At 49.0% G+C, this 25458-nt stretch overlaps 1 protein-coding gene across 1 annotated transcript; it reads left to right on the top strand.

Moving 5' to 3' along the window:
• The first annotated feature begins 34 nt into the window (after positions 1 to 34).
• RPLP1 (ribosomal protein lateral stalk subunit P1) lies at positions 35 to 2526 on the top strand. The gene is made up of 4 exons (XM_034993611.1): positions 35 to 261; positions 981 to 1055; positions 2066 to 2183; positions 2407 to 2526. Exons 1-4 carry the CDS (start codon positions 190 to 192, stop codon positions 2484 to 2486), a joined length of 345 nt encoding a protein of 114 aa, XP_034849502.1. The 5' UTR covers positions 35 to 189; the 3' UTR covers positions 2487 to 2526.
• The last annotated feature ends 22932 nt before the right edge of the window (positions 2527 to 25458 follow it).

Below are 25458 nucleotides of genomic sequence, written 5' to 3' on the forward strand. Positions count from 1 at the left end.
CGCGGGGCACCGATTGGTCCGCGTGACCAGTATAAGAGGCTGCGCGCAGGCGCGGGACCTCCTTTCCTCAGCTGCCGCTAAGGTGCTCGGTCCTTCCGAGGAAGCTAAGGCCGCGTTGGGGTGAGGCCCTCACTTCATCCGGCGACTAGCACCGTGCCCGGCAGCGTCCGCTCAGCACTCGCCAGCACTATGGCCTCCGTCTCGGAGCTCGCCTGCATCTACTCGGCCCTCATCCTGCACGACGATGAGGTGACGGTCACGGTGAGTGCGGGCCCGGGCCGGCGGCGGGGTCGGCCTGCGGGCGGCCGTTTTTCTCCGCGTGCCGGGCCTCCCTGCCAGGCCCTTCCGGCGGGAGCCGCGGCCATCGACGTTCGCGGCGGGCGGGCGCACGTGCGGGGCGGCCTGGGGCCCCGGCCACGTGCTGCAGCTTCCTGGGGGACTGGAGTACACTTGGGCTGCGCGCTCCGGCTTTGGAAGCTTGCTTTAGCGAAACTTCCGCGGCGTGTGGGCATCCTCACCCTCTAGGTCACTATCCCTCTGTGGTGTGATGGGATAGGGTCACTATCCCTCTTTGGTGTGATGGCCTGGAACTCCTGTGGTGGTCCTGGTAGGTCTTGTTGGGCCAGGCTGCGTGATGTGGAGAGCACGTTAGCTTGCTCCACCTCCCGGCCTGTCTCGTAACTTAAAATAGCGGCGTGACTTGGGCAGGTCCCAGCCTGCGAAATGGCAGCGATGGGCTCGCCGCCTTGCAAGGTGCCTGGCACACAGGAGCCGGATGCATTTCACTTGCTCGTGGTAATCGTAGGAGTAAGAAATGGTCGTTTTAAATAAGCATACGTGAAATACAGATAGAATATTTGCAATGGTTAAACATGGTTTTGTACACACGTTTTGAGTGGTTTACTGTCAGTTGCAGTATTTTGGAGACGTTTACGAAAACTACACTTTGCTCTGATGGATTGCTGTTTCATCTTTTTTAGGAGGATAAGATCAATGCCCTCATTAAAGCAGCGGGTGTGAATGTTGAGCCTTTCTGGCCTGGCTTGTTTGCAAAGGTAAGGTGGTGGCAGCAAAGTGATTTGGAGAAGCAAATTTGGGGACATTACTGATTTATTAAGTCAGGTGCTCACGTAACACGAAAAAGACTGGAAGGTGCCGTATTCCACTGGACCTTTTTTAAGTTCTATTTCTTCATAGCTCCATTTCTAGAACCTAATTAAAGTTTATCTTGTCTTTTCCTTGATTTCAATCTGGTTTCTCTTTCCTTCTGTTCTGAAACCATGGCACACACATATATTTGTACGTGTATGTATATGTATATATGACATATGCACCAAATGACTCCTCCTTAAAAGGGTCACCCAGGGGATACCACCACCCATGCCGTTCCAAGGAGATCCTTCCTTCTGATTTCATGGAAGTTGGGTGTAGTGGCCTTTCATTGACCATTTACTATTTGTTGGGATACCTAAAAAGACTAATGAAGACAAGATTCCTACCCAAGGAACTTGGCACTGGCTCCCTTTTCTGTTGTATATGTTACTTAATCTTTGGTAAGTGGCTTTTAGCTTCATCTCTTCAGGTTGTGTCCAAAGACTTGAATGATTGAAAACATTGTGCCTTTAATAAAGTCCCTGGACTTAGCAGTCTGAAAAATTGAATTCACTGTTAAAAAATTTGGAACTGTGGAAAGAATCCTGGTTTGAGTGTTTAAGGAAGCTTGAGTTTTTTGCCAACAACTTAAGCCAGCTTTTGTGGGCCAGTTTCTCATCTATAAAAGGAAGAAATTCAGTTAGTTATTCTGCCTTGCTACTTAAGTATCGCAATGCAATACTCAAGATTTAAAGCTTGAGTAGTTTTGTGTGTGTGATTAATTTTTAACATAGCTGTGTGGCCCTATCTATGTCTAATCCAAGCAGAAGACAAAATGTCACTGGCAGACTCTAGCGAAGAAGGAAGAACAGTAATAGTGTTGGGAATTGCTTACTGTCCGTTCAAAAGGGGGTTGGTACCATAACAAAAGGCCAGAACTGAGTGTGATCTGTTGTATGCATGTGTGTTGCAGGCCCTGGCCAACGTCAACATTGGGAGCCTCATCTGCAATGTAGGAGCTGGTGGACCTGCCCCAGCAGCTGGTGCTGCGCCAGCTGGAGGTCCTGCTCCTTCCACTGCTGCTGCCCCAGGTAGACCTTTTTTTTTTTTTTTGGTATTGGAGGGAGGAGTGGAGATGAAGAACAGTGTTGCCTATAATACTTAATTTGCTAAGAGTAGATGATGTGTAGAAATCCTAAACTCGGACATAGTTGGAAAGAAGGCTAGGGTATTTTTAACCATGTAAGTTGAAGGGCCTGGAGCTCTTTGGAGTTTAAAATACTGAGCAGCTGTGATTGACTTTCTGTTTTTTAGCTGAGGAGAAGAAAGTGGAAGCAAAGAAGGAAGAATCTGAGGAGTCCGATGATGACATGGGCTTTGGTCTTTTTGACTAAACCTCTTCTATAAGCTGCTCAATAAAAAGCTGAACTCTTGGTTGCTGTTGGTTTTGCCATTTATTTGGGAATGTACTATGTATGGATGATCTCCCTTCTGCAACACTGGTTTTCAGCCTTTTCTGGTATGACACCAGCTGAGTTTTTTTCCCCCTGCCACCATCTCATGGTGAGAAATAGTACACCAGCCACTTCTGTGCCAAGAATGTACCTAATAATTGCATCTAGAACTGCATGGAGAGGTGGGAGAAGGATCAGAGCAAATGCCTTGTCGGGGTCACCTGTGTGAGTTCACGATGACAGGGTTTGTCCCCTTGACAGGAATAAGAAGCAGCGGTGGTGGTATAATCAAGGCCTCTTAAAAATCCCAAGTAGAATCCTGGCTACAAATTTTTGAGCTGTGCTGAGCCATCAGAGGTAGAATACTGCTATGTCCCTGGGCTTATAATTCAGCAATACTGAAGGAGTGGTGTAAACTCAGGTTTGATGGGGCACCTGGGTGGCTTAGTTAAGCGTCTGCCTTGGGCTCAGGTCATGGTCTTAGGGTCCTGGGATTGAGCCCCACATCGGGCTCCCTGCTCCGTGGCAAGTCTGCTGCTCCCTCTCCCTCTGAACTCTCGCTCTCACTCTCAAAAATCAGGTTTGGGTCCTTATTTACACAAAGGCTAACACCAAAATTCAAACCTGTATTTGACACTAACAAAGTAGGGTTTGGGGAAGGGGGCAGGCTGAGCACTGGTGTGGAGACTAGTTCACTTCAAAATGCCAGGGGACCCTAAGATTTGGATTTATAAAATATGATTACTTTGTCTTCAGAGCATCTGTTAGGTGCCAGGCACCTGGACATCTTGCCCTTTGCTCTGTCTCCATTTAATAGAGGAGATCAGGAGTTGGTGAAAAGCAGGATTCCTAGCCCCAGCTGTCCAGTGTATAAGACCATTAGTGTTAAGTTTTAGAACCACATGGGTTAATGGCTGGTGTACCTTACAGAATTGAACAACCCTACATTATGGACGTCGGTGCATTTTTGGGAATGTTTAAAGTAGTACTTAAAAGATAGCAAAAATCTCAAAGTTCCATCAATCAGAAAACAAATGATCCTAAATTATCAGCCCTGAAAATGAGCTCTGGGTATAGAGGAATTATTAAAAGTAAGGTTAGATAAAGAACAAGTCCTGGTAAACTGCATACAGCACACTACCCTTTTCCTAAAGCTCAAAAATAAGATGGATTAGACAAGAAAGGTAAGGGATGATCAATTTAGGACCTTGAGGAAGTGCAATGAATAGTAGTACATAGATGTTACTGTCATTCAAATTTTGGAGTTCTCATGTATTAGAGATGAGTCCTTTGTGCACGTGAGGAAAGGGTCATAAAGCGATTGTGAGGCGCTTAGCTGGTTTGGTAGAGCATGCAACTCTGACCTTGGGGTCATGAGTTCAAGTCCGGCCGGTGAAGAGCTTACCTAAAGCTTGATATACGCCCACATTTAAGTGTTTTTCCTCCTTATCTTCATCTATCAGCTAACAGCCAATGCTGTGCTGATCTCTAGCGTGTCCTGTCATTCTGCACAACAATCCCATGGTAACCCCATGTCACAGATGGGTCAGTGGGAGCTCAGAGGTTAACATGAGGTAAAGACTAGTAAATGGGTAGAAGGATTCAGACCAGGCTCTGCTAAACCTGCTCTTAGCATCTTTCCCCGTACCGCTGCTCCCTTTTCCCCTCCTGCATCAGTTTACTCATCTATAACGATAGACCTGCCTCACTGGGTTTTAGACAGTTCTGAGATAACAGGAATTCCTTGCAGTCGGTGAGCACTTAAGTGTGAGGAGGGAATATGGACACTTGGCCAAGAAAATATTTTGAACAGATTAAAAAGAACACTTAACTAGAAGATAAAGGAAAACAGCATCTAGAACAGCTGAAAATTAAGTGGTAAATTGGGATATAAATACCAAGTTCGGTTACCCAAACTATACAGTGACAAATGTTCACTATAGCAAGACTCAAGTGTTAACATGGCCTCATGGGTGGGCCCAGCTTTTGAAAAGAAATCTTTTAACGTAGTAAAAAATCTAAATAGAGCTAAAACCTTTCCAAAGAATGATCTGATAAAGTAGGAGACCCACTTATACATGTAGAAATGCTAACCTTTTATTCATTTGATACTGAATTAAAAAGTCTGCCCAGTTCCACTCCCCTTTTAGTTCTCCTGACCCTTTATTTATTCTTTGCAAAATGGGAATATCTAGTTTATATTGGGGAATGAACTTGCCCATCAATGCTCGCTGGTATGTAGATGCCATTTCCCTTCTGTGTAAGGTACAAAGAACAGTTCTGAGAATCCCTAGGTCCAGCAAGCCTAAGCCTTGTGCTCTTCAGACCTCTCCCTGCCAGTCCTTCGCAATCAGGCAGCAAGTTTGGTTTCTCATGACTGGTTTTGCGCTACTGATTGTTCACCAAACATACTCTCTACTTTGTTTAATAAGTTCCGTTGTTCCTAAGATTCTGTTCAACTCACTCCTGTGGCGGCCACAAGGAAAGCATACCCAGGTCCGTGGCTGGCTCACTCACTCCTTTTATAATCTTGCATCAGCAAGATGCCAGGATTAGGTGTAGGGGAGAATTTTAGGAACAGACTTGCTGACAAACCATCTAAGAACAACAATTTTTAAAAAAATCCATATTGTCACTGAATGTGTTACACAATGGGATAAAAAAAAATCCAAAGCTCCTGTCAACAGTTTTACTCTTTTTTTTTTTCTTCTTTCTTCTAAAAATGAGAGAACCACACATGAAATTCTAAAACCACCTTTTGGAAAAGAGAAACACTCTAATTAAAATGAAAGAATTCAAAATATTTATGCAACAAAACAACTTGGTATATTGCTACAAATTCAAATACAATATGTCGAATCCTTTCTCCCCATAATTTGAAGGAGCATATTCAGTAAAATTCTGAGGGAACAACGTGAGCCAGGTGCCTATGGGTTTGGTTGCATAGTGCTTTATAATTTAGAAATAACTTTCACGGGTTTTCCCATTCTGAACTTGACCATGTCAAGAGCACGGAATTTGCCCTAGTCACACACCAGACTGGTGCTCAGAGTCTGAGTGCCTGCCAGGTTTGCACAGCTAATGGAAGGCAAAGCTGGGCCTGCCACCTCTGTTGTCTCCAGTATTTCTACCACGACACAGCGCCCCCCCCATATGTGCACTTTTGTAAGGTTCGGTGGTGAGCCTTTGATTTTTTTCTGTCACCGTACAAGCCTCTTCTCCATCTTCTTATCTTTGCAAAGAAGCCTGGATAATTCAGCTCGAGGTAGAATGGGCCACTTTCAAGAGAGCGTTGGTATTTTTAGTTCTTCTGAAGCAGCCAGGAGATGCCCCTCAGAGTCAGATTGCAGAGGCCACACAGCCTGCATCACGAACCTGAGCTGTTAGGTCTGATTGAACAATCTTCCAGAACACTTATATCAGGACACGGGGTCAGGGGCCATTGCGTATTTTCACAGGATTGCTCAAATAGGGGCTTCCAAAGAACCCTCCAACTTCTATTCCATTTAACTCACCAGAGCTTCCACTCCTCTGGCTTGTATACTTTGAGGGTTATTAGGACATCCAATTACAATGAAAAAAAAAATGTGCATGTTTCACCTTTCATATCTTCGCACTTGCTGTTCCCCACTATCGCCAGGCCACTGACCACCTACCCCAGTTAATTCTATTCCTTCAAGCTTTCAGAAGCCCACCCCAGGCTGTATTAAATTCTCTGCTGAAAGTTCCCTGTCTTACGCTGCTTAGAGTAGATGTGTAATTAGGCGTTTGTGAGAGTTTGTTCAGTATCTTTCTCCTCCGTACAGTAAGCTTGGGGGTTGGGGCTGTGTTGCTCACCTGTATCCCCAATACTTATCACAATGTCTGGCTCATTGTTGGTGTTCAATATGCATTCATCCCATTGTCCAACCCTCTCCTTTTACACGTGAGGAATTCGGGGCCCAGAGTGGAGGAGGACCTTGCTCAGCAGCAGGGAATGGGACAGCCAGAACTGGAACCCAAGTCTCCGGACCAGCGAATAGTCTTATCATTGTAGCAGGCGGTACAGGGGCACAAACCCAGGCCTGCCCCCACCGCAAGCTTCATTCGTTCATTCATTCCCCACTTAATACGCACCTTCCAGGTTGCCAGGTACAGGTGTGGGCGGTCAGGCCCCGAGGCGGGAACCCGCGGGACCCGGCTCCGTGAACGGAAAGCAGGGGCGTCCGGAGATTTCCCCAACTGAGGCCCGAGCCAGGCTTCAGTGCCGAACCGGGAATTCTCAGCCGGTGAGGCAGCAGAAGCAAAGGTGTGGCGCCCCGGAGCCCGCAAACTGCCTTCCGGACACAGTGACCTGTCACGTCCACGTCGTCTAGGATGACGGAGAAGGTGCACGAGCTTGGAGACGGAGGGCAGGCAGCCGGATGAAGGGTCCTCTGCTCGCCTCGGCTTCACGTACCGGGAAAAAAAGGTCTTCAACCCGCACAGGTGCCTGAGAATCGTGCGCCCGCCCTCGAGCTTTTATAGGCCGCTGTTCGCCAATCAACGTCCGTGCTGGGAGGGCGGGGCGAGAGGCGGGGCTAAAGGCCGAGTGTGGGCGAGGGAAGCCGAACTTCTCCATTGCACCGAGGCCCATTGTCCGTTAGGGACGCGCGCGCGGGTCCGCGGAGCCTTTTGCGCATGCTCATTAACATGGTCCCGCAAGAACTAGCTTTAAAAAAAAAATTCTTTTTTTTAAAGATTTTATTTATTTATTTGACAGAGAGAGACACAGCGAAAGAGGGAACACAAGCAGGGGGAGCGGGAGAGGGAGAAGCAGGCCCCCCGCAGAGCAGGGAGCCCGATGCGGGACTCGATCCCAAGACGCTGGGATCATGACCTGAGCCGAAAGCAGACGCTTAACGACTGAGCCACCCAGGTCCTCCAACAACTAGCTTTTAAGTCTGGTTTAGGGGAGGCTTCCCGGGCTCGGGCGTTGGTTGGTGAACTAAAGCAACTAGTCCGTTGTGAAACCCCCCTGCGGGGAGATTCCGGAACTTTCGCTAACCAGCAGGAATGGGGCATATTTGTAACTGGGAATAATGTCCCAGGGCTGGTTTTCGACGGAAGGGGCGGTTGGACCTTAGTAGTTAATATGACCCCAACTGGTTCCCTGTTTTACTTTAGGGAAGAGGGTACTGACTCTTCCCAGCACCTTCATTTCCAGAAAGCGTTTTCACCCAGAGAAAGAAGTGAGATTTGCTCTGCTTTTGGCTGCTCATCATCCAGCTGAGTCACCTGGGAAGCTGTTAAACAAAACAAAACACCCGAATGAAACAAACAGCAACAACTACCCAGTTTCCTGGGCCCCTGCACACTTCACAGGCCGCGGAACCGAAACCCGGGGGGCGGGCGAAGGGGGACGGGGATCTGCGTTTTCAGCCCCTCTCTGCAAGAGTCTGGGAGGGCGGGGCGAGAGGCGGGGCTAAAGGCCGAGTGTGGGCGAGGGAAGCGTTGGGAACTCCTGGTTTAGGGCAAAGCCAGCTGCTCACGTGCCTGACAAGTACAGGGTGCATGATAAACACGGTCCGAAAGAATGACTGAGTTAGTAACTGTCTTCAGATATTGAAGGAAGGTTTAACAGTTGGATAATAAACCCCGTTGACCACACTTGGAAAATGGACTGTTGGTTGGAGTGTAAATTACTGCCACTTTTTAAGGAGGGTGATTGGGTCCCATCTCTCAGAATTAAACGTACTCTTTCATCCAGGAATTTCACTTGTAGAAATCCATCCAAAAGTGCATGTACAATTTCAATGAAGCATTTTTGTAAGAGAGAAGAAAATTGCATGTGAGGAAGCTTTCATGTGGCTATTAACAGGAACGCTGTTATTGAATGAGATCTAGAATACGGTGTTAAATGAAACAAGCAAGTTGAAGACCAGTATACGTAATATGACCCTGAAAGATTCACATGCACGTGTTTGTATGTGTAAAGGAAATTCTGGAAGGGTTGAAGAAAAACACAAAACAAGTAAAAGGTAAAAGATTACCTCTGAGGAGAAGGGTTGGGAGGATGGGAGTGAGATTTTTCCATTTCAGTTTATCCATTCCATATTGCTTGGATTTTTAAAAACCACAACCACGTATTACTTTTAATAGCCTTTAAGTCTGGTTTGGTAATGGCATTGTCATCTCCGGCACTGGTTAGCCAATTAAAGCAACTAATCTATTGTTACACCTCTGCATCAGGAGATTCTAGCACTTGCTGTTAACCAGCAGGAATGGGATGGGGCACATTTGTAAATTAGGAATAATGACCCATTCCTGCCACAGGGCTGGTTTTTTTGAGAGGGGGTGGTTGGGGAGCAACAGTTAACAGTATCGTTAATTTTTTTAAAAAGTGAAGGGGCTTCAATATAGAAGAAAAACTGAACTTGGGGCGCCTGGGTGTCTCAGTTGGTTAAGCATCTGCCTTCAGCTCAGGTCCCTGGGATCGAGCCCCGCATGGGGCTCCCTGCTCAGTGGGGAGTCTGCTTCTCCCTCCCCCTCTGCCTGCCACTCCCCCTGCTTGTGCTCTCTCTGTGTGTCAAATAAATAAATAAATAAATCTTAAAAAAAAAAAAAAGGAAGGAAAACTGAATTTATTTTATGTAGCTCTGGAGGGAAGAACTCTGACCAACTGGGAGACAGTTTTAGCTCAAAATAAGAAAAGTAAGGAAAAACTTTGCTGGCCATTAGCCTGAGGCTGGGATGGGGAATACAATGTCTGCTTCTGGGAGGAGTGTGGACTAGATGTCTCTTGCAGCTCTAAGATACCCAGGTCTTTAAGGAGGTAGGTTAAATGCTCTCTGTCACACTACCTGGATTAATTCAAATCCCACTCTGCCACTGAATAGGGCTGTGTGACTTTAGGCTAGTCGTCTAAACCCTGGGTGCCTCAGTTTCCTCACTTACATGATAAGGATAATGATGACACCTACCTCATCGAATTTTTGTAGAATTACATGATATGGTACATGTAAGACACTCAGCACAGTTCCTGTTCAAAAAATGTTCGTATTTCTTTGCTGTTTTGTATGACGGATCGACACTTAAAAAGTTAAAAAGAGAATCACAGAAAACATTTCTACTATTGGAGGGGCTATTTTATTTTTCCACCCTTAAATATTTGTGGAAATAACCAGATATGGGATTTTCAGGATTAATGGATTTAGTGGACTGGTAGAATTGCATATATGCTGGATGGCTTTGCTTACGAAGGGAATTTTTTGGAAGTTTGTTTTCCAGATGCTGGCTCAGTGCTGCCCCACAGTGGCCAATCATCTGACTGGCTACTTAGATAAGTCGGCTTTTTCTTACCAGAGCACGCCTGGGCTGGGTGGGGTGTGTGAGTCAAGCCGGCTGGGGTGGTGGGCTGTTGGCCCAGGGGTGAGCAAGTGAGTCCCCACCTCAGGAAGGAGAGGCTTGTTTGTATGCCCACCAGTGACTCCGCCAAGAGGAAACCAAGTGCACTTTATTTAATATGGTCATGCCTCCTGTGTAATTTACTTAGAACATTTGACTTTTCTTCTTAACGTGCTCAAGTTCATTTCTTGTCGAAAAACAAAGAAGCACGTTGCTGAGCTGCTGTGCTATCTGGCGTGCCCTTGGCTTTCCTCCAAGGTTGTTGGAAGAAACAGCCACATGAAAACCACTTCTGCTTTTGCCATAAGACTTGTGGAGGCTGTTTTGTTGTTACAAGGTCTCATGTGAAAATTCTTTTAAAAATTTAGGGCCAAGAGAAAGTTTGTATCCTCTGAGGAATTGGTAGCCATGCCTCTTTTATCATAACAAGAGCTCTGTGACTTACCACGCTTGCCCCTCCGTCTCAGCTACTGAGGAACAGTGCCAGGCTGGATGCCTATTCTCAGCAGTTAAATTGACCCAAGATGGGTAATGTTTCCTCCTTGTTTACTTGGTGCTAATTAAAAAAAAATTTTTGTGTGTGGCTCTTTTAATGATTTCGCTGCATATTTATACTTTGATCTACGCTCTTTTATTCTTTCAAGAAAGAGGCAAGGAATCCATAAATTAAATGGAAAGTGGAATATTTGAGGGGTTCTTTTTGGTGAAAAGCTATCTGAGATGATTTTAAGTCAGTGGTTGCACTTGGGTTTTTGAGACTAACAAGTTTATGGGTCAAAGATTTCAGACCGTAATGTGTCTTTACTTGGGAAAATGAGAAGCTCATGTAAATAAGGCCAAGAAGGAAGTGGTAAGTTGTGAGCTAAAGATCAGCAGCTATTAAGGATCATTTCCTTATCCACTACCACCAAGGATAATATTGAGACAGAAAGCTGGTAGCCCATTTGGACCAAAAACATCTTTCCCACTGCCTTCTGACGAGCCACCATTAGGGCTACCTTTCATTGTAATCGTGTTTAAAAATAAAAAATGGTCCTGGGGAGGTTAAGACATGAGTTCCTTGACATCTCTGAGCAAAGGAGATGCATCTCTAGGTTCTACTTTGAGTCTTGGTTTCTGCCTCCTTCCCAAGAGAGGTGGCTCCTTGAAGGATCAGAGGCTGTTGGGGAGAGAGGTCTGTTCTGCTTGAAGGGGCTGTGTGACATTAGATAAGCCCCCTGACCTCGCGGCCCCCCTTGAAGATGTCTCTACAGCGTCCGCCAGTGGAGTCACCTACCAGCCCTCCGGAGGGGCGCACCCAGCTCCTTGCTCTGTTTGCTCTCAAGGAAAGCCTTCCTTCTGTTTACTCAGCAAAGATTCTTTTAAGACAGGCTAAGCACACGGTTTACTCTGCTAACAAGCTTTGGCATTTATTGTGAGGACCTGTGTTGACTTATTCTTGAGTCGTCATTGACATTCACTGGGAAATGTCAATGCAAACACAAGGAGACATCCTGGAGGCCTGCAGGCCTGACAAAGTGCTCCGGAAAGGGCCATCCTTCCTGTTTTGGTTAGAACCACCTTGAGAGTTAAAAATCACAATAATATACCCACCACAAGAGATTCTAATGATCTCCTTTTAGTTTTTAGATTCGATATCTGAACACTTTTGTTAGGGGTCTCTAGAAAGCTTCCTGTGTTGATTCTGGACCAGCCTCTTTCTGGGCCAGCCACTTGGTGGGCCCCCTGCCAAGAGCCCAGTCCTGAGCCTGCTGGGGACCATGGCACAGCTGCAGAGCGCCTTCAGCTGTGGGTTCAAGGACAGCTCGGCCTACACGTGGTTGCGTCATCTTGGGACAGTCATTTCTTCTCTCTGGCTCTGAGTTTTCTTATCTGTAGGGTGAGGTGAAGTGGTCTACGGACACATCGCCGCAGCTAGACTGGGCCCCAGGCCTGAGTGCAAGGCCCTAAGAATCCTCAAAATGTTTGTTTTGAATGAAGGGATGAATAAGCTACACCAGCTGATCTCTTGGGTCTTGCTCTGACGTCTTGGGCCTGAATGCTTCCAAAAGCAGGCTCAGCTTGAGTCATAGTCTGACAAGATCTGCTAACAGGGTCACTGGAGACAGCCACAAACCCCCGACGTCTGGATGAATCTGGCCCTGCGCCTGCCAAGTGATCTCACCTGCCTCAGCCTCTCGTCTTCCCCCGGCTCCCCATCCAAGCTGATGCTTGTAAAGGAAACATCTTTTTAGGTGAGGGGACTGTGTATTTGGTTTGTCTTTGTTGCCTGGAAACTGTTGACATCCCGAGACATTCTGTTGCCTTCACTGGGTAATGAAAAATTGATGACTTTTTTCTCTGTCAACAAACTCACAGCCTGTTCACCTTGGCTGGGAATGGGTGGGAAGCTGGCTCCTTGCTCCGTGGCTGTTTGCTCTCTTTCAAGCGGGGCCCGAGAGTGGTGGGGGGGTGCTGGTGGGGGGGGGGTTGGTGACAAGATGAGTGTGGCTGTGTGTGGCCACTAGCTAACGTGGAAAGAGCTGTTTTCCCCTCCCTCAAGTGCTCCTTCAGTTCCAGCAAATGCCTCTGCCCAGCTGATCCGCCACACCTCTGCCCTCCAAGGTACCGCCCAGAAGCCAGGTCTGGTCTCCCTGGCCCTGGATCACCCTTGTCCTCAAGGAGCCCTGGGGACAGCCTGTAATGCACAACCCATGCATTTCCATTCCACTCTGCTTTCTCCTCCTGGCTGTGCATTAGCCTTGCTGCGCTCCCCGCCCTCCCCTGCCGAGTGCAGGCGGTAGATCTTCCAGGACAAGCACAGCATGTTGGATTTAGAAGGGACCTCAGAGACAATCCGATCCCCTCATTTTTTTATTATTATTATTTTTTAAAGACTTTACTTATTTGACAGAGAGAGACACAGCGAAAGAGAGAAACAAGCAGGGGGAGTGGGAGAGGGAGAAGCAGGCTTCCCGCTGAGCAGTGAGCCCGATGCGGGGCTCGATCCCAGGACCGTGGGATCATGACCTGAGCTGAAGGCAGACGCTTAACCGACTGAGCCACCCAGGTGCCCCTGGATCCCCTCATTTTTAACATTTGTGGAAGAGGAAACTCAGAGTGGGGAGGTGATTTGGACTAGAAACCAGGGCATCCACCATCCTGGTCTAACATCAGACCTCCACCCCCCAACCTCCCAGCTTGTTAGAGGATAGAGCTATTTCCAGAGGTTTCCTTGGCTCAGAAAGGCTCACCTTCCTGCTTACAGATGGGGAGGGCAGAGTCCAGGGCCTGGCTTCTGCACACCCTCTTTGGGACGCTGTCCCTGGGGCTCTCTTAGGCCGAGGCTACTCCTTCTTTCCCAACTGCAGGTGTAGAGCTGTCCCCCAAGTTAGCAGCAGCTAACAGTGTTAGCAGTCTCTGAATGGCACAGGAACCCTTGCTGTCCACTGAGGCAGTGCCTCAGGGGGTGGATTCCTTTTAGCTAGCCATCGATCTTGGGCCGGCCTTGCCCAGTGGCCCTTTGGACCAGTGCTACTCAAACTGAGATCCCTGGGCCCATGCTGGCTCACAGACCATTGTCACCTGAAGACAGGCCCAGGAAATTCTTAGAGAACTGAGAACTTGAGAGTCACATTGAGAAGCTTTTATAGAAATTTGACATGGCTGCCTGTAATATTTAAGCTGCATTTCATTTTTTCCCCTAATTCATTTGTATTGCATCTTACAAAAAGTCTTAGTCTGCGACAGACTGGAAGTTAAAAAAAAAACCACAATGACAACCTGGTCCTTCTTCACAGATGGCTTGTCAGAAGCCTGCTCCTGACCCCCTTTGCCTGCCTGCACTGGGGTGATCCCCTAGCGAGGCCATCTCATGAAGTTCTCTGTTGGGGCAGCAGGGGGCGCCAGAGACATAGATAATCTGTCCTTCCCCAAGCAAGAACATTTCATTCTGGGAGTATCCTCCATTTGACACCTTCTGGATGCTGGGACACGGGAGAAAGGAAGGCTTTCCTCTTCTCCTTGTTTTGCTTCAGCCAAGAGCAAAGTCACCCGGAGGAACATCTAGGAAGGATGCCCACACGGAGATGGCAGGAGAGTGAGGATTGCTGCCAGAGGCTTTCTTCCTGGGGAAAGTGTAGCTCTATGACTTGGGCGTGTAGCACAGGGCATGGAGTCAGGCTACTTGGGTTCAAATCCTGCCTTCTCCTCTTGGTTGTTGTGAGGACTCAGGAAAGACACTCAAAGTCTCGGAAAGTCCAGTTTCTTCAAGTGTCAAGGGGCCGTATTAATGGTTCCTAACCCACAGGGCTCTTGGGAGATTAAAAAAGATGATCCACGTGAAGCACTCAGTACTGTGCCTGGTCCATATAGATACCCAGCAAATGTGTTTATTAGTGTGACGATCCCTCATGCCTGTTCTCTCGAGGTTCCTGTGAAGTTGGGAACCCCTCCTTTCCAGATGGGCAAATGGAGGACAGGCAGGCCCTTTTCCTCCAGTCCTTCTGACCACTGGACCCTGTAACACTGAGAGATTTGGCTCAGCCCCCACCTCCTCCAGGAAGTCTGCCAAGATGGATGCAAGCCCAGGAGTCTTCCCACTGTGGCCTTATTCTTCTAATTACTAATTTTTCTAATTTCTTCCTCCTTCGCATCTGCCCAGACCCATGCCAAGTCTGCACATTTCATAGTGTATAAGGCATCTTGCCCCTGGACGACACTGTGACATGGTGGTTATGAGCCGGGCGTCTGGAGCCAGGCTGCTTGGGTTGGAATCCTGGCTCCAGATACTGCCAGCTGTGTGACTTCAGGCAACTTGCCTGACTCCTCTGAGCCTCGATTTCCTTATCCCACCTCGTGTATTACCGTGATGATTGAATGAGGTAATGCAGGTGAAGGCCAGGTACCCAAGAAACATCAGGAGATGAGGAAGCTGAGGCTCAGGAAGGGGAGGAGCTCAGTATGGGGTGCTGGAGGGAAGTAGGCAATTCTGTCTCCCGTTGGCAGATGAGGGAACCGAGACTCGGTTTACACACGTCTGCAGGAATGTGAAGAGCTGGAGTGGGGTCGCTGACCTCCAGTGTGTGGAGGCTCCTCTTGCCTGCTCTGTGACGGGAGGGTGGCAAGCTAGAGGGATTTGGGGCCCCGGGGCCGACCTCAGCATCCAGAAACAAACATGCATATTTTCTCCCTGCTTTGCTCCAGGCCCCCGGAGGACCTTTAAGAGGATAGGGAACCCCCAGAGCCTCTGTTAGCAGGTGGCCCTTTGGCAGTAAGAGATTCTTGCAGAAGAGAGTGGGAGTGAGCAGCAGGGGGCGCTGTGACACCAGAGGAGAGCCCAGGTTTCCCTGGGGGAACAGACTAGGGTTCTGATGGCGCCAGAGCCAAGCTCAGCTTGATGAAGCCGGCTAAGGGTAGCAGCCCACCCATTCACTCAGGGGAGGATCTTCAACTGGAGAGCTGAGAACTCCAGGGTCTCCGGAACCCAGGAGGTATGGCCATTATGAGCACTGACTTTGGAGCTGGAGGGCTTGGGTTTGAAAGCCTGCTCAGCTCTTACGATTCGCGATCATGGGCAAGTCACTTAACCTCTTCTAGTCTCGGTGTCCTCGTGGAAGAAACTTACTGTGGGTCTCGTGGGGTTGTCGGGAGGATCCGTGCCGTGGTGCGTGTACATTTCTGAGCACGGTACCTGGCGCTCAAGGAAGCACTAAGGGACGGCCGCTGTTACTGTTATTAAGACAATGGGATTTGTGGGGTCGTCCCAAAGAGGTGAGTCGCCTGCCTGCCAAGGGGTCACGTCCTTGTGCTGCTCAGGCTTCCCTGCTCTGCTCCGTCAGTGGGCTCACCTGCTGGGACATGGACCTCTCTGTGCCTCTTCTGCCCAAGCAAGCTGCTCATGTCCCACGGGCCCTGCCTGTTGCCAGAGACCCACGAACCTCATTCCGGCCAACATGCTCACTGGAGGTCAGCAGGGGGAGCAGGAGGATAAGTGTGGACTCGCTGTAAGGGCCTTGGTGTCACCGGGCCTCGATTTCCCCAGCTGCAGGATTTCCTTGATTTCCCCAGAGCAGTCCAGCATCAGCTGTCCAGGAATGTGTCCCCAGCCTGCAGACATCTTTACGTTTTAGCAGGACCCTTTGCTGTGCACCCCGAGCGTGGCCTGAGGTAGAGAAGGGGCGGGCTCCCAGCTGAGGCCCATGGAGGACACAGCTCGTGATGACTTCCCTCTGCAAAGCGGTGACCTTGGCCTTCCCCACTGTCCAGCTTGCCTCTCTGGTGTCCCTTGACCCACGTGGTGCCCACTCGGGGTTCAGGGTCCCCATACCCTCAGCTTGGTTCGCTCTTTGAGAAAGGGCCAGGAGGGTAGTAGTTGCCTCTAAGGTTTGAATGACTGGTAGGGTTGGTGCTGCCCATTCTGGGGACATTATTTACTTGGGCAGGGACAGAGGTTTTTTTATCTAGAGAAATTAAACCCTGTTTATGGAATCCCAGCAAGAGGCTTTGAAGCTGGAAGGGTGTGGCCCCACATTCAAATCACGGCAGCCTCCATTCCCTGGCCTTGCCCTGTGAGGTGGGGCTGCTGGGACAGCTGGTTCAAAGGTCCATGGCATACTGCAACTGAAGAAAAAGAGATACTTTGGATTTCATCAAAATTAAATTAAAAATTAAAAACTTTAGTGTTCCAGAAGGCATCATCAGGACAACCCACAGAATGGGAGAAAAATTTGCAAATCACACATCTGATAAGGGACTTGTAGCAGGAATATATAAAGAACTCTTACAATTCAACAAGAGGATGAGCGATCCAGTTAAAAATGAGCAACAGACTTGAACAGACATTTCTCAAAGAACAAATACAAATAGCCAATAAGTACCTGGAAAGATGTGTTACATCATTGGTCACTGGGGAAATGTAAACAAAACCCCTAATGGGACATTACTTCACACTTACTAGGGTGGCTGTTTTCCAAAAGACTGTCAGTAACAAGTGCTGGTGAGGATGTAGAGAAACTGGAACCCTCATACTTTGCTGGTGGGATTTTAAAATAGTGTAATCACTTAAAAAAAACCAAACAAACAGGCAGGTCGTCAAAAATTTAACTGTAGAGTTACCATATGACCCAGCAACAACTTGGTGTATACCCAAGAAAATTGAAAACATATGTCCACGCAAAAAATTATACATAAATGTTCATGGCAGCACTATTCATAATGGTCAAACTGTCCATCAACGGCTGAATCAACCAATGAGTTGTGGTATATCCATATAATGAAATATTATTCAGCCATTCAATGGGATGAGGTACTGATCCATGCTACAATATCGGTGAACCTTGATAAACATTGTTTTAAGTGAAAAAAACAGACATGAAAGGCCACATGTTATATGATTCCATTTATATGGAATGTCCAGAGTAGGCAGATGGATGGAGGTGGAAAGTGGATTAGAACTTGCCAGGGCGTGGGGAGGGGAGAATGGGAGTGGCTGCTAACAGGTACGAGGCTTTGGGCTGATAAAGATGTTTTGGAGTTAGTGGTGAGGGTTGCACAACTTTGTGAATATACTAAAAACCACTTTCAAAGCATGAATTTTATGATATGTGAATAACTCAATTAAAAAAAAAATGCCCATGGGAAGAATGGTGGGGTCCTTGAAACCATTGCCAAGCCCTGTCCTCACCCACCCTACTGCATCTGGCGACTGTGTTCTTTCAGATCATGTCACCATGAAGGTAGGAAAGCCCCAGGGGATTAAAATGTTGGGGGGTGGTATTTCCGGGGGTCACAGGGTTGACGGAGGTGCTGCTGGCATTGGGGAGCCTGGGAGGAGCCAGATGCTAGATATTTTGCAGGGCCTGGGCCCATCTCACGATGAAGAATTGTCTTGCATTCCACGTGACTTTAGAACGTCTTTCCAGACATTGATGTAGATGATTATCTGAGCTAAAAACTAAACTCTGATTTACATAATAAACACCAAATATATTTGCAAGGCTTTAATATATACTGCGTTTCCCCGGAATACTACTACCATGCAAATGGGAAGAGCTCACAGTATCTCTTGCTTCATGTCAGTAATTTATCTCTGAAAATGAGCTGTTCAGTGAAAATGCTTCTGGGAACATCTTTCTTTTCCTTTCCTTTCCTTCTGTTTATGTTCTATTATTTTTAAAGGGGGAACATTTTATTTTTACCTGTCAACCCCAATCCCAACCAACATCCTAGATCTAACTATACAATATGGTAAAATGCTTCTATATGTAAGAAACAATCACGTTAGGTTGTCAAAGGCTTCAGGCTCGGCTTCCTGGTCACCCCCTAATTAATATGGACAGTCACAAGCAGTTGCCCCCACCTAGGAATCTGGCCTCTCTTGGTGCCAGTGACAGCCAAGAAGCACCGCCCACTTTGTTGCTGTTTTCATGTTTTTCAAAACACAGCCTGATTTGGACCTTCTACGAGTTGTATTTGGAGTGTGTCTTGATTCTTTTCCCACACCCTATTTTGTTAAAAAATGTTGCATTGAATTTTGGGGACATACACATACACTACCACCTCCCACCTCCCGTAAATCCCAGTCAAAAAGCGTGGTATTAAAGATACATGGTATTAAAGGTACTATAAAGAAGTGATTGATTGCAGGGAGAACGTTAGCTGGGGAGGTGGTCTGTTGGGCAGACCTGAACTTGATTTTCTCTGGGCACTGGAAGGAGCGTGATCCTCTGATTGGAGCTTGAAGGACCTTGGAGAACGTCCATCCTACCTTAGTTCATAGGGAAGAGACAAAGAGGCCCGGGACTTGTGTAGGGTCGCATAGCATGCATGGCCGAATTTGGTTGGGAGCCCAGGCTCCCAGCACCCAGGCAGTGGTGCTGGGCTCTACACCAGGACCTCAGGCTGCATTGGAGCGGCCGGTGAAAATACAGGCCACCATATAGGTTCGGTGGAGTGGCCACTTAGCCTTTGAGCAAGCAACCTCCAAACAAGGAAGTAATGTATCACGTTGTCCCTGCCATTGGAAAGTAAAGGTCAACACATTCTTGGTAAACATGCCGACTGGCTATTAAGAGAAGTCAGCGTGGGGACCAGACTGGGTGTTCAAACGTGATCAAGTCAGGGGTGTGGCAGCTGAGCAGAGAGGCTGGGGGTTTAGGACCCAGCCATCTGCAAAGCCCATCTGTGCACGCGTTGTTGGATGCAAGACGGATTTGCCTCCGTTCTGTCTCCCAGAGCCTTCTACAGAGCCTCATGAGATGAGTCTCAAAAGGGCCTGCTGGAGAAGAAGGGGTAACACCTATTTAGCCCCCTCTGATCCAGGGTTCATGGCATGGTGAATTTGTGTTGGACCAAGGGGGTTCCTGTGGGCTTCTCGCCTCCCAGGCAGGATGGGGAGGGGTGAGTGGGGAGGACCCAAGCAGGACTCAGGCAGGCCCACTTTCACAAAACTGAGCAAAACTGGTGTGCATCTGGTGGCCGTGGGCTAAGAAATCAGCCGCGGGGATATGCAGTGGTGCCCCGAGGTGATCAGTATAAGTTGCAGAAAGGGATGAGCGTGGGAGCAAATTAGCAGTCGGAGTCTGTGAATTCGGGCACACATGTGAGGCCCAGGCCGGTGTGCAGTGCAATGGGGGAGGTGCAAGGAGGAACTCACTTCAGTTCCTGAACGGTGCCATGTTCTGTCCGGCCCTGAGGTCTGCGCACTGGCCGTTCCTTCGGCCTAGAGCGCTCTTCCCCACCCCGCCTTCCTCGGCCACTTGGTTCTGCCCACGCTTCCCCTCTGATCGCAGACATCGCTGCCCTGACCAAGCTGACGCTCTCTGGGGTTGGCTTGGAAAGAGCCTTATTGAAATGGTATCCCCGCGACACTATCAGTATTTCAAACATTGTATTTATTTGTGTGACTATTTCATAGGTGTTTCCTTTCCGGGACTGTAATCTTCAAGCAAGGTCCTGGCGTGCCCGGCAAGGTGGAGGGCTAACACTTCGGCCAACCTGCTCCCCCAGGGCTCCCCCTTCATGTCTCCATTGCCCCAGCTTCTCAGTGCTCTGTGCCTTCGCCCCTCTGTGCTCACGCCAGGTTCCCCGAGGGGCCCTCTCCACATATCCCTAAGGCCATAGCCTACTGATTTGGCAACTGTTTGGCCTAAATGTGATCTCATTTCAGAGGGCTTCCTTATGTTACTGTCTCCAGGTTGCGAAAAAAAAATCCACCTCTCTCCCTCTGTCCCTCCCTCTTCCCGGCTTTTGCTCTACCCGCCCTGCCCCTGCCCATCATGCTCTTTCGGTCCCCACCACCCAGAGCTTGCTGCGAGCTTGCCGTAACTGCGGAATTCCGCTGGGTGCTGCTTGAGGGCAGGACACACGCCACATCCAATTTTGTGTCCACTCCCACCCCCACTGCCATGGCACGAACACATGTGACTCAGATGGCCGCCAGAGTCCCCGGCCTCCGGGAACTTGAATGACATAGACCGAAACTCTCATGTCAGCCCTTGGGGGACACAAAGCCTCTAAGATGCAAATTCCTGCGAATTGTCCCCACCCACTTAGGCTCAGACTCCTGCCTCCGTGAGACCTACTTTTCCTTTCGGCTGTTCCCTTATCTGTTCCCTGGAGCGGACCCAAACTTTGGGCTAGGTCTTTCTCTTTGGTCTCCCACTCCAAAGTTGCTGGGGCAACAGGAACCTTACTGAAGATACAGCTGGTATCTCACTGGGCTCGGGTCAGTGAGAACCTCAGTAAGGTTTTGTGTTACACATTTTACTTGTTTTTAAGGTTCCGCCAGTCTTCATGCTAGTGGCTACTCCCCCCCACCCCTTCCCCCTTACCCTCTGGGCCCAGGCCCTCCCACTCTGGAGCAAACAACCCCAGTTACTCCCATCCCAGGCTGGCTGGACAGGGTCAAGGCCAGGTGGGTTTTCAGCCAACCAGCGGTCTGTCTGTAATGCAGCCCGGGCTCGGCTAAACTGGAGGCTTACGTGGGACCCCAGAGGGACCCCCGCATGGTCCTTCCGGGATTCTGAAAACCCCAGTCTTGTTAGGTCTGGCCTCCCTCCCTCTCCCTGCCCGAGGGGCTGTGTCTCTCCTGGAGTCAGCTCCAGCAGGGCTTGGCGTGGCTTCATCCCGTGGCTTGGAGTCAGATCCCAAACAAACCGCCTTTCTGAGAGAGACAAATACCCTGGAACCCACTAATCTCCTTCTCTAGCGGCATCATGTTGCTCTCTGCGATCTTAATCTCCCCTGGCAGGCCATACTGGAAAAAGCATCCAGGGGAAACCGGATCTTTCTGAGCAAAGCCAGGGCTGTCCCTGCTCCCCCCCACCAACCCCCTTGCCCCCTGGGTGTGCCCTGCCAGGCCCAGCCTGCAGCCCCACAGTGGAAAGCCCCCCGGAGCTCCATGCTGTCCCTCCCTCCATCTCTGGGCCCTGGGGCTTCCGTGAAGGGTCTCTGGCTCACACCGACTCAGTGGGCAAGAGGAGGTGTGCTGAGGAGGAGGGAAGGACTGGGTTTTGAGAGCAGAGTAGCTGGGTTTGTACTCCCACTCCGTCAACAGGGTAGGTCATGAAGGGGGCTCTGTGACCTCAGGTGCGTCTTCCAACCATTCTGGGCCTCAGTGGGCTCATCTGTAACCCGGGCATAATGGGAGTGCTGCAGCCTCACAAAGTATCCGGGGCACTGAGTCAGAGCAGGTTTGGAAGACACTCTGTGAACTTCAAGTAGCCCTTCAGTTGCTCATTGTTAATAGTCCTGACTCACTGTGTGACCTTGAGAAAGTCACTCCCCTCTCTGGGCCTGTTTCCTGATGTATAAAGTGAAGGGGGCGGAAGGCTGAGCTCAAGGAGGGTCTTTCCCTTGGACTACACGGTGATGGAACTTTCATGTCAACTTCATTAGGCTATCACTCAATTAAGCTGTAACATATATAAGAAAATGCGCCCATTCTAATGAGCAATTAATATCCAATAAAATGAGTTCTGACAACGTATTTATGTCCATCTGCCCCTTGGCAGTCATCTGCCCTCTGCTCCTAGAGCTAGAACGTATGTCACATGATGGTATCCTACAGATGAACTCTGCTGTGTCTGGTTTCTTCCAGAAGCCAGCGTGATGTCTGAGATTCACGCGTGCTGTTGGGCGTATCCATTGTTTGTGCCTTTGTAATGCTGAGGAGCACTCCACTGCTGGGCAGACCACAGTTTGTTCACGCGTTCACCCGCTCGTGGACATGTGGGCCGTTTTTGGCTTTTTTCCAGTTTTTGGCTATTATGAATAAAGCTCCCAGGAACATCCGTGTACAGGTTTTTGTTTGAACATAAGGCTTCATTTCTCTAAAATACATACCAGGGAGGGTGACTGCTGAGTCATGTGTGAAGTACGTGTTTCACTTTGCAAGACACTGCCAAACTGTTTCCCAGAATGGTTGGATCACTGCTTTCCCACCAGAAGTGCGTGAAGGTTCCAGTTGCTCCATGTTCTCATCGGCACTTGACGCTGTCTGTCCGGGTTCCTTCCTCCTTCTGGCCTCGAGTCCCTGCCACTGCCCGGGGCCCACGGCCAGTCCACGCTTCCTGTCCTCCCCGAGCTCCCACCCTCTCCGATCCACGCTTGGGCCTGGCATAGGCCCATGGCCTGTGGGGAGGGGGGTCTGGGGAGACAGAAACTCTCCAGCTCCACCTGTTTTGGAGACCTGGCTGGAGGTAGGATTTCAGAGTCAGCCTTTCCACTCGGCAAAGCAGGTAGACTGGGGGCCTTTTAGAATCACTGGCTTCCGCAGGGCCAAGAATTTTGTTTTGCTCATTTGAATGGTTCCTTTCTATGGATTCAGGTCCAGGCTCCCGTAGCACCTTCTTGGAGAGGGCTTCCCTGGCCACCGGGCCCAGAACCAGATTTTGTGGGGCCTGCCTGAAGCTTATTTAATTTTGGAGAGTGCTCTTTAGGAAAAAGCATCCCCAGTTGGGGCTACAAAATTTGGTAGGGAAGTATCTAGAATGGGAACAGGAAGGGACCTGACCACACAAAAAGCCTTGAAGCGAAAGCCTTATTAATTTTGGGATGAGTCCACTTCTGTTCCCACTGAATGAAACAGGTACCCTGTCTCTCTAGGCTACCCTGTGCCTTGGTTTCTTTTCCTGGACGCTGTCAATGATGTCACGTTCTATCTCTCTTTGTTCACTGTTTCCCCCCCTGGAATGTACTCTCTGTGAGGATGAGGGGTTGGGGGTTCACTCCTGTATCCCCAGTGCCCAGAACAGTACCTGGTACATGGTGAACACTCAACAAATACTGATGAGACAAAGAAATAAAAACTTTCCAAGGGCTGCTGGCTTTCTGCTTGCATGAGATGGAGTTTTAAAACTGAATCATTGTATAGAAAAACAGGAGACTCTTATTGGTGGTGCGCAGAAATGGCCAAGGCCCTTTTGCTCTGGCTCGACAGACTAGGAAACGGGTATTTACTGAGCACCTTCTACTGGCCAGGCACTGTCTACACATTGCTATCATAAAGACTCTTACAGCAACCCTTGAGAACGGAGGCGGGCACCGTTGTCCCCATTTTGCAGGAAACTGAGGCACAGTGGGGTGAAGTCATTTGACCAAGCATCACATGGCCTGTGAAGAGGCGGCTGGGATCGCCCTCCTGGGTTTGTCTTTTCTCTTGCTCCCTGGTCCCTCTGGGCAAGGTCCTCTCCAACCTCTGAGCCCCTCGGAGTTCTTCACTCCAGATTCCGAAGGGAGGGAAGGGTCTCCAAGGGTGGAGTGCTCAGAGCTGAACCCAAGGCAAGCAAGGCCTGGAGGAGAGAGAGGGTCGTGTTCTTTGGGCAGCGGGGAGGGAAAAGAGAAGCTTGGTACACCTCCCGGCTGACAGCCTTATCCTCATCAGCTCGAACCAGGCCAGCCTGGAATGGAACCATGTTTGCTGTTAAACAAAGGCAGAGGGACTGGGCGCCGAAAAGGGTGAGTTTTGAGCTGCTTCCAAGACTTGATTTAATTTAAAGAGACTAAGGAGAGTACTAGGAGCCCAGGAATACTTCCTGCCCCAGAGGCCAGAAATGCCACCAGTTTCCGTCCCTGAGATCTTGGGCGAGTGGCGGCACGTATCTTCCTTCCCTCCTGTAGACCGGGGCACGAAACACTCACTTCCCTCCTGGACAAGAGGATTAAAGTTACGGCATATACGGCATTCAACACCTGTGAATTTGCTCTCCTCCCTGGCTTTTATAAAAAGATCTTGAACCTCTGGCTAATGTCGTCTGGTAACCCTGCATTCCCCCGCTGGAAACACTGATCGTTGGCCCAAGCTCAGCATCAGACGTCATCTACATCCCAGGGTCATTGTTTTAGTCATGGGCAGCCTTTTACTTAGCACCTACTATGGACCTGGCACTGCACATCCATCATCTCTCTTCTTCCTCACGACCCTGCAAAGTCAGGTTTCTTTCTTTTTTTTTTTTTTTTAAGATTTTATTTATTTAATTTATTTGAGAGAGAGAGAGCACAAGCAGGGGGAGCGGCAGAAGGAGAAGCAGACTCCCTGCTGAGCAGAGAGCCCGGCGTGGGACTCCATCACAGGGTCCTGGGATATGACCTGAGCTGAAGGCAGACACCCAACCGACTGAGCCACCCAGGCGCCCCCAAAGTCAAGTTTCTTATTCCCATTTTGCTGATGGAGAGACGGAGGCCCCTTGGATACAAGCAATGTAGTGGAGATGAGGAGCGTGGGTCTTGCCTCACTTCTTAGGTCACTTCTCTCCCATCTTTCTCCCTACTCTGGACTCCAACCCCAGAATGTTACCTGGTTTGACTTGAGAATCATCTAATATTTACTTATTGAGTGCCCACTCTCACTGTGTGCGGGCATGGGGGCTAGCCCAGAATCTAGAGATGGGCCGGCCTCATCCTCGCCTTCAAGGAGGCCAGAGGGTAGCTGAGGACACAGATGGGGAGGGAGGGATTCTAAGATCATGCGGCCAGTGTGGATTAGCGGGGGCACCCACTCCTGCTGCGGGCGCCGAGAGCCCAGCGGGGTCAGTGATCAACATGGGACCCAGCAACACACCCCCAGTATTGTGTGACAAAGAGCGACGAGAAGCAGTTGCTGCCTCAATTTGTGGTGGGGTTTATGCAGTGCCCCTGACTGTCCTGAGTCTCAATTTCCACCTTCAAATAGCACTTTTAATTTCATCTTTCAAATGAGAGCTATTTTTTTAAATTGAGGTATCATTGACATGTATTATATTAGTTTCAGGTGTACAAGGTGATTTAATATTTGTATATGTTGCAAAATGATCACAGCAGGTCTTGTTAACATCCGTCACCATACATAGTTATAGAATTTCTTTTTCTTATGATGAGAACTTTTAAGATTTACTCTCATAGCAACTTTCAAACGTGCCATCCGGTGTTATTAGTGACCGTCACCATGCTGGATGTTACAGTTCTAGGACTTGTTTATTTATTTAATTAATTAATTTATTTTTAAGATTTTATTTATTTGACAGAGAGAGCACAAGCAGGGGGAGTGAGAGAAGGAGAAGAAGGCTCCATGCTGAGCAGGGAGCCGGAT

Source organism: Mirounga leonina, unplaced genomic scaffold (assembly GCF_011800145.1).
Source record: "Mirounga leonina isolate KUSES-001 unplaced genomic scaffold, KU_Mleo_1.0 Mir_91, whole genome shotgun sequence".
In the NCBI taxonomy this organism is placed as follows: Eukaryota; Metazoa; Chordata; class Mammalia; order Carnivora; family Phocidae; genus Mirounga; species Mirounga leonina.